A 13,307-nucleotide genomic window follows, 5' to 3' on the forward strand; every position below is an offset into this window, starting at 1 on the left:
GTCGTAGCTAAGTGATTGCTTATTAAAGGATCAATCTATCCACTGTAGACAATAGAGCAAAACATACAACAAACATCAATTCCAAGAATGAAGATTCAAGCAATCCAAAGTAAATTCAGTGTCAAATGTCTTCTGATTTCATCAACTCTTTATTAATGTTCAAAGATTTCATATAAGATCTCACAGGACGTAGTTTGCCAACACGTGTTTCGTCTTGCACTAAGACTTCATCAAGGCTGAAAATATTAAACAAAGCTAGTATAAATATGACATATAAAATTACAAACATTTAAAAGTACAAACGTATAACTAACATGAACTTAACTTAGAATAAAAAGATTGACATCCTAAAGCCATATACAACACAATTGTTTGTATAAACACATGGAAAACATGAAAAGAACCATATGTTCTGGGACAAAGTAAATTTTAAATATTTCCTGTGCCCCCAACCTTTTGCTGATCGGTACTGGTGGTAACTGACTCTGACTAACCAGGCCTAGAGCCAGTGCCGTGCTAAAAGACACTCAGAATACAGTGAAAACACCTACATACACTAGGGAACACTATGCGTTGGGGTACCCCTGTGATTAGCATGACCTCCTCTGTATTTGCCAAGAGTTAATGCCTGGGTCATTGCATGAGTACATGAGTAGAGGCTGGATGATTAAAGTGCTACAAGAAGAGTGCATGGTGATTTTATAAGTGCTTCGGTTTTGGCGCAGTGATTGGATTAGTACATGGTAGTGGCTGGGTGACTGGAGGAGTGCACAGGGAGTGCATGTGTACATAGCTACTTACTGAAAGAATAGAATACTACAAGGAGAGTGCCAGAGTGAATTAATAAGTGCTTGGGTATTGGCGGAGTGTTTGGATTAGTACATGATAGTGGCTGGGTGGCTGGAGGACTGCTCGGGGAGCGACAGGGTGATTGCTGGACTGCATGGGTACTACCAGGGTACTACCAGGGGAATTGAAGGAGGGAATGAGAAGTGTGTAGGTGGTTAGAGGACTGCATGGGTAGTACACAGGGATTGTAGCAGTACATGTGTTAGTGCCTGGATCATTGCATGACTACATAGGTAGCGACTGGATGATTAGAGTAATGCAAGGAGAGTGCATGGTGAATTTATAAGTGCTTGGGTTTTGGCGCAGTGATTGGATAAGGACATTGGACTGGCAGGGTAATTGGAGGACTCCATAGGTAGTACCAGGGAGATTACTGGACTGCATAGGTGGTCCTCAATGGAATGCAGCAGTGCATGTGTTAGTGACTGGGTCATTGCATGAGTACATGGGTAGTGACTGGATGATTAGAGTGCTGCAAGGACAGTGCATGGTGATTTTAGAACTGCTTTGGTTTTGGTGGAGTGATTGGATAAGTACATAGTGCTGGCTGGGTGATTGGAGGAGTGCATGGGTAGTGACAGAGGGATTTCTGGAGTGCATGGGTACTACCTGGGTAATTGGAGGAGTGAATCAGTAGTGTGTAGGTGGTTAGATGTCTGCATGGGAAGTGCTTAGGGATTGTAGCAGTGCATGTGTTAGTGCCTGGGCCATTACATGAGTCCATGGGTACCGACTGGAAAATTAGAGTACTGCAAGGAGAGTGCATGGTGAATTTATAAGTTCTTGGGTTTTGGTGGAGTGATTGGATAAGTACATGGTGATGGCTGGGTGATTCAAGGAGTGCATGGTACTGCCAGGGCGATGGCTGGACTGCATGGGTAGTGCTCAGGGTATTGTAGCAGTGCATGAGTTAGTGCATGGGTCATTGCATGAGTGCATGGGTACTGACTAAATGATTATAATACTGCAAGGAGAGTGCATGGTGAATTTATAAGTGCTTGGGTTTTGGCAGAGTGATTACACACATGTCACATAAGTCCAGCCCCCTCCCTTCACCACTTTCCAAACGCACCCCCTGGCAGGTTTTAAGTTGGGGATTAATTCCCCTTGAATCCTGAGGGTCCCTGGGGGACAACTAGCCCACCAGGTACCTCCAGTAAGCACCACAGAGCTGCGTTGCAGAGAGGTGGTCCAAGGCCATGCCCCTTTTTACACCTCTCTGCAACGCAGCTCTGTGGCACTTACCGGAGGTACATGGTGGGCTAGTTGGACCCAAGGGACCCTCAGGATTCAAGGAAACTTAATCCCCCAACTTACAACGTGCCAGAGGGCCCGTTTGCACAGTGGTGAAGGGAGGGGGTGGGGCCTGATGTGACAAGTGTGCAAAAGCGCCCCATTGCATGTTTTAAGTTAGGGGAATAAGTCCCCTTGAATCCTTAGGGTCCCTGGGGCCCATCTAGCCCACCAGGTATCTACAGTAAGCACCACAGTGCTGCATTGCAGAGAGGTGGTCTGAGGCCATGCCTCTTTTTTCCCCTCTCTGCAACGCAACTCTGTTGCGCTTATTGAAGGTACCTGGTGGGCTAGTTGGCCCCCAGGGACCCTCACTAATACAAGGGGACTTAATCACCCAACTTAAGATGCACCACGGAGCGCGTTTGCACACTTGTCACATCAAGGCCCCGCCCCCTGCCTTCACCACTGTGCAAGCGCACCACATGGCTCGATTTAAGTTGGGGGATTAAGTCCCCTTAAATCCTGAAGGTGCCTGGGTCCAATGAGTCCACCAGGTATCTCCAGTAAGCGCCACAGAGCTGCGTTGCAGAGAGGTGTAAAAAGGGGCACGGCCTCGAACCACCTCTCTGCAACACAGCCCTGTTGTGCTAACTGGAGGTACATGGTGGGCTAGTTGGCCCCCCGGCACCCACAGGATTGAAGGGGAATTCATTCCCCAACTTAAAACGCGCCACAGGGCATATTTGCACACATATCACATCAGCCCCCCCCTTCACCGCTGTGCAAACAAGCATGTGGTGCGTTTTAAGTTGGGGGATCAAGTCCCCTTGAATCCTGAAGGTCCCACGGGTCCAACAAGCCCACCAGGTACCTCCAGTAAGCACCACAGGGCTGCATTGCAGAGAGGTTTTTAAAGGTGTGTGGCCTCGAACCACCTCTCTGCAAGGCAGCCCTGTGGCGCATACTGGAGGTACCTGGTGGGCTAGCTGGCCCCCAGGGACCCCCAGTATTGAAGGGAAATTAATTCCCCAACTTAAAACACGGCACAGGGCACGTTTGCAGAGTGTTGTCGGGAGGCAGCGGGACCTCCGGCACGATGCCGGTCTTTTTTTTTTTTCTTTTTTTTAGAAGGGAGCTTTGTGGCCCCAGCGCCTGACCCCTTTTAAAAAAAAAATCTGAACAGGAAGGGGCCACATGGACCCCCCTCCCATGGCCAATTCAGGCCCCGGGGACCCCATCCCGGGGCATGGCCACATTTATTAAATTTTTTAAGGAGGGGGGCTGTGTGGCCCCCCTCCTGAGGCCTCTATTGGCCCCGGGGACCCCAGCCCCCGGGCCGGCCTTTATTTATTTATTTTCTAAACATTTTTGGGGGAGTGGGGCTCTGTGGCCCCCATCCCAGACCACTTCTAGCCCCAGGGACCACATCCCCCGGGGCATGGCCACAAATATTAAATTTTATATGGAGGGGGTCTCCATGACACCCCTCCTGAGGCCTCTATTGGCCCCAGGGACCCCATCCCCGGGGCCTACCTTTATTTATTTATTTTGTATTTTGTATTTTTTTTGGGAGGGTGCCGCGTGGCCCCCCTCCCAGGCCTCTTCTAGCCCCAGGGACCCCATCCCCCGGAGCTGGCCCTATCCGTTAGGGACCATGGGGTGACCCCAATTCCCCCACGGTCCCGCCAGCTCCCCGCATCCTGCAGGAGCCAGCATTGCTTTTACACACGGGGAGCTGCTGACATGCAGCTCCCAGTGTGGAAATATAATAATAATAATCACATTTATAAAGCGCCTGGTTACACTAGACTAGTGTGTCCCCGCGCTGTGGAACAAACCACGCTAGGCATCTCAAGAGGGCATGCTGAGACTGAACATAGCAAGGGGGATCTAAACAGGGGGGAGAGGTATGTTTTCAGTTCTTTACGGAAGACAATCTCAGAGACCTCCAGCCGGAGGCTCTGAGGAAGTTTGTTCCACTGCTGAGCTGCCAAATAGCGAAAGGAGCGGCCACCCATCCTTACTCTCCTGATGGTGGGGATGCACACCTGCCCTGTCCAGCTAGATCTTAGTTGCCGGGTCGGAGAGTAGGGAGTTAGAAAGTCATGCAGGTAGGAGGGACCCTTCCTTTGAATGATCCGATTGGCCTACACACAAAGCTTTGAACAGAGCTCTCTCCCTGATCGGAAGCCAGTGAAGAGAGGCTAAAGCCCTCTTGGAAGAGGCTCTTTTAGGAAGCATTAAAACTAGACGTGCTGCTGCGTTCTGGATACGTTGGAGTCTCTGCATGCATTCTAGCAGTTGCACCCAGGTACAGTATGTTCCCATAATCCAGACGCGGTGTCACCAGGGCATGCACCATGGTTTTCCTGGCTGAAATAGGCAGCACATCTAGGGTTTTCCGGAGACCACACAGGATTCCAAAACAGGGGTCTGCCACTCGCCTGGTATGGTACTCAAAAGAGAGCTTAGTGTCCAACCATACCCCAAGGTTCTTAACCTGTTCGCAGGATGTGGGGGTGGGTCGCAGAGTCTGGGGCCACCATGCCGATGACCATACTGATGGTGCGTTCCCTATGACAAGCACCTCGGTCTTGTTGCCATTCAGTTTCAGGCAGTTGTTAGCCATCCAAGATGCCAGTTCTTGAAGGCAAGTCACGAAATTGAAGGCTGCCTTATCCTGTGCCTGTGTGAGGGATACCACCAGTTGAGTATCTTTGGCGTAGGACACAACATTGACCCCGAATCTTTCCGCAATCTCCGCCAAGGGAGTGATGTAGAGAGTAAACAAAGTCGGACTCAGGGAGGACCCTGTGGCACCCCCTGTTCCAACGTAATATCTTTAGAGTAGTGGGATCCCTGCGTCACCTGGAAGCTGCGCTCAGACAGGAAGGATTCCATCCAGTTCAAGGCACTACCTGCCACACCTCCTTTCCTCAGACATTGCAGCAGGGTGTGGTGGGCAACAGTGTCGAAGGCGGCACTTAAATCTAATAGAATTAAGGCCGCCGCCTGTCCCTCGTCTAAATATTTCTGAATGGTCTCTATGGAAAGGAGCAGAGCTGATTCAGTGGAATAGAGGGCCTGAAACCCCGACTGAGTAGGGTGAAGGAGATTATGTTTGCATATATGTGCCGTCAACTGGATATTTACTACCTTCTCCGCAACTTTTGCATAGTATGGTAGCAGTGAGATAGGGCGCACATTATCCAGATGGTCCACACTAATGTGAGGTTTCTTTTGTAGAGGTAGAACAACTGCCTCTTTCCATCTTTCTGGAACTATTCCTGAGGTGAAAGAGAGCTCCAAAAGGTGTCTTATACAGGGCTCGAGAGTCTCAATACTCCCTCTAAGCACCTTAGGGGAAGCGGGATCTCTGGGTCAGCCAGACTTGAAGCTGATGGCTATCTTCTTGAGAATCTCTGGGAGAGGGACAACAAATTTGGCGAGGCGCTCTGTCTCCAACATTTATTTATTTATTTTATTTAAAGAGTTTTATATAGCGCTGGCTAGACCCGGAGGTATCAGAGCGCTTTACATGAGGTTCAACAAAATTACAAGATTACATCAGTTTCAATTTACAACAGTTGGTAGAAAAACAATTACAAGAGCATTGAAGACGAGATAAGTGGAGTGTAGAGGGGAAGGGGGAAGGGTAAAGGAGTGGTGGGGAGATAGAGCAGAAAGACGAAGGAAGGTCTGCCCAAAGTCCGGCTGGGTAGGTGACGGTCGAGGGGGAAGTCCCAAAACCCATCTGCTCTATAGCTATCAGGTAGCTCCACTGGGCTTTGGCCAAATAGCTGGGTCTCAAGGGAAACATTAAAAGAATATGGAGGGTAAAATAATGGAGCGTAGAGGGGAGGGTGAGAGAAGGGAGGATAGGGGAAGAGACAACAAGGGGAGACAAAAAGAAGTCTGTCTAAAGGCCGATTGAGTAGGTGACGACCAAGGAGGGAGTCCACAGCCCATCTCCCCTATAGCTAAACCAGGTAGCTCCATCGGGCATCAGACAGAATAGTTCAGTCTCAATACATTGAGAGAGGAGAGAAGTAGAGATATAAATAGAGGGAGGGAGCGGGAAAAGACGACAGTAGAGACGAAAGGAAGTCTGGCTAAAGACCGACTGGGTATGTGACGTCCAAGGAGGGAATCTCGACCTGTCTCCCCTATAGCTAAACCATGTAGCTCCATCAGGCAACAGACAAAATAACTAGCTCTCAAATGACGCAGGAAATTCACAGGTAAACAGGGTGGGGGCTAGGGCAAGGACAGGTGAGGGCAGAGGTTAGTGGCAGGGAAGGGTTGTGTCATACAGAGGCTGGAAGGGATTGGAGAGTTGCTGGAGCAAAGAATATCTCAAGGGTTCATTGTCGTTGAAAGAGGCTCAGACCTTGGTCAGGAAGTTGTTTCTCTTTAAACATCGGGTCATCGTACGTAAAACACCCGTCAGATGTAGGGGATCTCTGAAAGTCGGGGGTCGGCCATCTTGGGGCCAGGCGCATTGTAGTGGTGTAGTGAGGCTCCGATTATAGATGTGCGCCCTTGTTTCCGGAATTCCAGGTCACCCCTGAACATATAGAGAAAGTAGGAGGCCTTGCTCTTATCGTTGGGGGCCCAGGGGCTCTGCGAGCGCTAGTAGACATAGATGGAGGGGGCCGTGGGATATGCAGTGGTGGCCATTTTGAGGACAGGCATCGGTGGACTGGTAGAGCAAGGCTCTGTTGGGGGCTTGCGCGCTCGTACCTTCACAGAGGAGCGGTCCTTGTCCCGGTGAAGATGCTCATCAGGACAGGTAAAACTTGCATAGATTTGTCCATCCGACGTGAGGCTGGTCCGGGAGTGCTGCACTGCATATCGTCCTGGGCGCCGCCATTTTGTTGCTCCCTACAAGCGCGTTTGGATATGGGGCACACACCAGCATTACCTCGCTCACGCTGTGTTTCAGGCTGATTTCATGCTCGCGGAGCGAGGCATCTTCCAATCGCCACCTTACGAGTATCGCCGCAGGTTTTCATGTCTCGTTGTAACCCCTTATTCGTCCCGATTCCTCTGCATATCAGGGCGTCGCCATTTTGCGTCCTCCCGGCTCCGTCCCGCGCCTGGCCGTCAAACTCATTTTTGCCGCATTAGACCCTCACTAGCAGGTAAGCAAACATCGCATATCATAGCCCAGGTATCTCGTGCAGAGACTGGGAAGGTGGAGTAAATCTTCTCCACCTTCTCTGCAAACAAATCGGCCACCCGGTTGCATGACACCTCTGCGCCTATAATGGGAGCTGCAGTGTCCGCTAAGGAGGATATCTCTTTATAAACCACTTGCTGACCCGTCGCGCGTTGCTGCGATCTCATAAGAAAGGAAATTTAAGGAAACTTGTTATGTTAACATTCAATTTACATTGTGTCATTTTTATTGAAACTTATTCATTTTAATATGGAAAACATTTCAAAGTGTCGTTTGAATTCTATTTATTTATTCAAGTGCTTTTGGATACACAATATTTTTTGTTTTTCCGTCTGGTGCGTACACAAATAAATCAGAAGGTTTTCTGACGCGTGAGCCGGCCACATACAGTTGTCCATGTTAGAAGCATGGATTCTACAAATGGAGTCCACACACTTGCAGCGATTGTCCTTGTGCTTTGTTGATGGTCATTGCAAAAGCGAGTCCCACAGGAAACTGTAAACGTTTGAATTCAAATGGCATATCTGTTGGGATCATTGGAATACGTGGCAACAGTACATCTTCCCCCTTGAATTTCCCATTCAAAATTGTAGCTTCGATGACATTGTTAATCATCTTTTTCACCGAAAGCCTTGTACCGTTGCAAAGTCATGGTGGATTGATGTTTCGGAGAAGAATGATAGGCACGCCAATTTTCAATGTCAAAATATGCGGTAGCATACCGGGAAAATCCAGTGAATTCAAGAATTCCATTGGGTAATTGACAACTTCGTCTTGATTCATCACAGTATCGATGGACTTATACGTTGTCGCTTCGCCTGGTATTCCGTTTTGAATGCTGAAATTGATGGCATTTACATCGTTGTTCGTAGCTGCCAATATAGCAAGTGCACTGAGCCACTGATGATTTTTGTAATTCTGCGTGATATTTGGGAAAACATTTTGAATCAATTTGTCTTTGGTTGATGTCATCTTACAAAAGTTTGTTGGCAATGTGATACATTGAGTAGATCTGTCGATTGTCATCTTCTTATTCCCAATATCCAGCAATTGTTTTGCGAAACGTTCGGCGGATGCATCATTTTGTAGTTGAACACGCATATTGGTTTTCAAAGTCAATTTCTTTACATGTAGCCATAGAACTGATGATTTGAGACATGCATTAAGTTCATCAGCCGGTGTTGAACGTGGTATAACTGGCAGAGTTTGTCGAAAATCACCAGACAATAAAATGAGTGCTCCACCGAAGGGCTGTCCATTTCCCCTCAAATCTTGCAGTGTACGATCAAGCGCTTCCAATGCTTTTTTGTGAGCCATTGTGCATTCGTCCCATATGATAAGTTCACATGTTTGGAGAACTTTGCCCATTCCGGAATTTTTGGTGATATTGCATGTTAGCGTGTTAGTGGTTTGCAAATCTAACGGCAATTTCAGTGCTGAATGCGCTGTTCGACCACCATCCAAAAGTGTTGCCGTAATTCCAGATGATGCAATTGCCAGTGCAATTTTATTCTGTGATCGTATGGTTGCCAAAATGATTGAAATGAGAAAAGTTTTGCCTGTACCTCTGGGCGCATCTATAAAGTACAATCCGCCGCTTTGATTTGTAATTGCTTGCATGATTGTGTCATATACAATGCGTTGTTCTGGAACCAATTTTGGAAGATTTTTTTCAACAAATGTACCCAAATTATCGACATCGAAGTGTGTTTCACGTTGCAAATCACGATCATAAGCGTCATTTGCAGATCGATTCGGTGCACACATTCCCAACTGCACCAATATTTTGTTAGCGATTGCTAAACATATATCCTCGATCGAAACCAACGCCTCATTATACACGTTTGGTGTGAATTGCATGTCCGGATTTGTGGCACGCAAACGACGTAGGATGTCTTCACTCATGTAATCTTTGTATTTTTCCCAAAGATATTTCGGATTGGATGGGAAACACGTTGTGATTATTATCGCAAATAACGTGCGTATTTGCTGTGGTTGAGCAGTATTCGATGCATCAGCGAGTGCTGTGTCCCAATGGGCATCGTTTTCAATAAGATTTAATTCTTGGCAAGCTTCTCGATAGTTCGCACATACTTCACGATTTACTGTTCTCATTTCTTGGAAGGATTTCGGTCCACGTACGTTAACTAACAGTAATCGCAAGTAAAAACATTCTTGATTGTTTAGATGAATTGTATACAGACGGCCTAACGTGTCGGACGAATATAAATTTGGATGTCCTTCAACTGGTTTGCCCTGTTTACGACGTTGAAACTTTTTCGCAGTTGCATTCCATGTGTAGTATTTTGGCACTTCTGAATAAAGTAGCGTTCTTGCGAACAAATCATCTGTGCACAATGAGAAGAACGCAGTTAACGTTGTTTGCGATGGCGAAAATGCTCTTGCATATACACTTTCTGTTGTAAAATACACGTGCTGTCCATTTTCAAGATGCACTGCCAAATGAACAACTGTTGGATGACGTTCATGAATTGGAAAGGAGAAAATACGCCAAACAGCTTCATTGCTACTAATGTAGCGTTCCAATTGATATCGTTTGATTTTATCGATTGTTGCAGATGCATTTTCCACTCCAAAAACTGCCATATCTTGACATATTGGCAAATGTATTTGATTGATTTCACTGAATTGCAATACTCGACATTGATGTGTGCTTTGAACGTCTTTGAGAGTAATGGTGAATACGGCACAATCCAACGATTATCGACTTCAATGTCATTGTTGCGCACTTTTAGAGTGATGAGTTTGCCACCATCTCCAGTTGATTGTCGATGATATTGTGGATATCCATAATTTCCAGTGATAGTTTCGGCGTGTAAGTCTCTTGGATATCGTTTCGTGCATTTTCCATCCTTCATGCACGGAGAATTGTTGTTGATCGCGCCACATGAACCATGAATCATGTTTTTGGTAACAACTTCAAATAAGCCTGGTTCAATGTTGACATCTGGTATTTCTGCTGAGATGACTGCATCAATTTTGTATGGTGTAATTTTGTCGATCAACCAAATCAAAGTGTGTGCATGCGGTAATCCTCTTTTCTGCAATTCAATGGGATACATCCAACGGCGTGTCTCTCCAAAAACATGATGTTTGACAATGAAATCCATCATAGATTTCAATTTTTGTTGGAACACATGTGCGATGATGTCATGGCGATCCGAACACGATTGTCCAGGCAACAGAAGTTCTTTAATTTCATTCCACGTAGGATTGCACGTGAATGTTATGAAAAAATCTGGACGGCCATATGCGCGAACATAAGTCATTGCATCTTGTGCGTATTCATGTAAGTGCCGTGGGCTTCCTGTGAATGTAGCCGGCAGTATGATAATTTTTCCCAGTTCATTGGGATTGCCATCCGTAGCAATTGCGTCGCGTAAATGAATATATTCTTCTGAGCGCAGTTTGGTTTGATTCAATCGAATGAAGAGAAGTCGTTCGGTCTCGATTTTTGCATATATATCGACAATGTATTGATGGAACAATTGCCGACATTTCAAAATGTGATTGTCTTGGTTCTCATGAATTATCAATCGATATGAATAGTAATTCATGGCACTGACTTTCTTATTGGTCTCCTCATGTGTTTGTGGATTTCTCATTTTGATGTTGAAATGATATCCATCTTCTCCTTGCCAGAATAAAAATGGATATTGCAATGCATCGTATGAGCAATGAATTATATCACGCAAGTTAAATTGTTCGCCAACTATGACGATCGCCAATTCATTAGTTGTTGGTGCGTTGTATTGTCTTTCGTGTTGGCCGGCTGGTGTTTTGTCAGCTCTAATGACAACAACATAATCATCAGCTGGCATTCGCTCGAGGGCCGTCCTGAACAGTCGAACTAATTTGCTGTGTTGATCGAATACATTTTGTAACGCATCAACAATTTCTCGATTAGTGCTGGTATTGATTCGACAACGTTGATCAACTTGTTCATCAGTGGTTCCCATGAAATAAATTTGGAGAAATTTGTGATCTGAATCTGGCAGTGGTAGAGGTGATCCAGCACAATGATAAATTTGCCCTTGGACTTTAAACGTTGGCATGTAATTGTCACGTATGATTTCTGTTGCACCGAAGGATGTCATTTGGAAACATGAATTGTACTTGCGTATGTTTGCCAAGAAATATTTAGACTGGCTTGTGTCACCTGATACCAACGCTGATAATGGTTTGGGTGGTAAATGCAATTCTGGCAATTTCACTTTTCCACCTGCGCAGCACATTCCTGGAGTTTTATTCTTAAATTTCAATGCATAGCAAAATTCGCATAACTTGTCCATTTTTCCAATAACGACACTTCGATGAAGACTGTAATCATAATCAGCCTTGTAATGGAATGCAGCAAGATTCAAATCAGCGTGAAGTGTCCTCTTGGATCGAACATTGCGTGCTCAATTCAGTTTCCAGTCTTGCTCTCCGTTGGTCAATTGTTTCATTCGAAAGGACTTGAGCAGTGCGTACTCGATCGGCTTCCAATCTTGATTCTCGTTGCTCTCCTGTTTAACTCGAGCGGGCTTGAGCAGTGCGTAATCGATCGGTTTCCAATCTTGATTCTTGTTGCTCTCCTGTTTCATTCGAGCGGTTTCAAAGTTTCATGGCGATCGGGTGAATGGTGTAGTAATGAATAAAGGACAAACAGACAGACAGACATACATTTGTTTATATATATATATAGATGAACAGCTCTTTAGCTGAATTCTCAGCTGTCTCAATCCTTTCCTTGTAGTGGATAGCCCTAGCCTTTCTGATGAGCGCATGATAACTCTTAAGACTAGCTTTGTATTCGCCCTTCACCTGGCCTGAAAAGCAATCCGCTTTGGATTTCTCTCGCTTCCAAAATCCAAAGTAAGTTTGGTATGGCAGGGCGGGAGCCGCACGGATCCCACCCTACCGTATCAAACAGCAGTGTCCCAGGGTGGGCCCCCCTGGACACTGCAGGAGTTAGCCCCGGGAGGTAGTGGTCCCCAGGGCCATCAAGGGCTCCAGGAGGGGGCAGCACGGCCCCCTCCCAACGTGAATGAAGCCCCGGGACCTCCCATTTTACATTTTTAGTGCCCCAGGAAGGTGGCAGTCCATGGGGGGTGTGGGGGGCTGTGTACCCCCTACCAATATTTGGCAAAAGCCCTGGAGGGTGGTGGTCCCCGGGGCTTGCGGGGGCATTGGAGGTCCCCCCCACAAATCAAGTAGGTCCCGGGATTGGCAGTCCCCGCATATTCCAAACATAGCCCCGGTCCCCGGGGCTGTGGGGGCCACTGCTAATATATTTTTGCAATGCCCCCGGGACCCGGCCCAACCGGGGGCCTAAATTAAATGAAGCGTAATTCGCGACCCCAGCGTGAATTTCGCTGAAATATACAAATGAGCAGGCCTAGGGGGTCAGGGTTTCTACCATGCCCCCTTTTCTTGTTTTTAAACATATTTTTCACTGTTTTCTTGTGACTCGGTTCTACAGAGCCACAAGATGGCTGCCAACACTTCCTGGTTTGGAGTGTTGGGAGCCAATCACAGTGAAGCTCGTGCTCGGGAGGGGTTGTGACTCCAACGCGTCCCCAGATATCGAAACATTTTCTTTTTCAAATTTCTCAGGAACTACCGAATGGATTTACACCATTTTAAAAAAGGGCTATTTCTGAACCAAGGGCTACCTTTTTGATAAATCCATTCATCAGTTTGGGCTATAGCTGTGTCTAAAGTTTCCTATGGAAAATTACATGGGGAAAATAATAACCCTGGGCAAGTGGGCGTAGTGGGGCTACGTGGAGCACCACGAAGTGGGGGGGAATCTGTGCACACCCGCACACTCCGCGTAGCCCCACTAAGCGCCGCCAACTTCTTCCTCACATGCTCATGCGCATTTCTCGCGAGAAATGCGCATGCGCGGGCGCCTGCGCCTGTGCATTTGTGAGGAAGAACTCTGCAATAAAGCAGGTAGAGGGAGCCTCGGGACGCCACATCTCAGGTAAGTCTTTTTTATTACTTTTACAATGCTTTTAATGATTGTAAGGGC

At 46.8% G+C, this 13,307-nt stretch overlaps 1 protein-coding gene across 1 annotated transcript; it reads right to left on the minus strand.

Moving 5' to 3' along the window:
• Positions 1-121: 121 nt before the first annotated feature.
• LOC144769326 (uncharacterized) lies at positions 122-11,580 on the minus strand. The gene is given in 3 exon segments (XM_078653396.1): positions 122-255; positions 8,245-9,879; positions 9,882-11,580. Coding segments are annotated over 3 exon segments (3,468 nt in total).
• Positions 11,581-13,307: the final 1,727 nt, after the last annotated feature.

Source organism: Lissotriton helveticus, chromosome 7 (genome assembly GCF_964261635.1).
Source record: "Lissotriton helveticus chromosome 7, aLisHel1.1, whole genome shotgun sequence".
In the NCBI taxonomy this organism is placed as follows: Eukaryota; Metazoa; Chordata; class Amphibia; order Caudata; family Salamandridae; genus Lissotriton; species Lissotriton helveticus.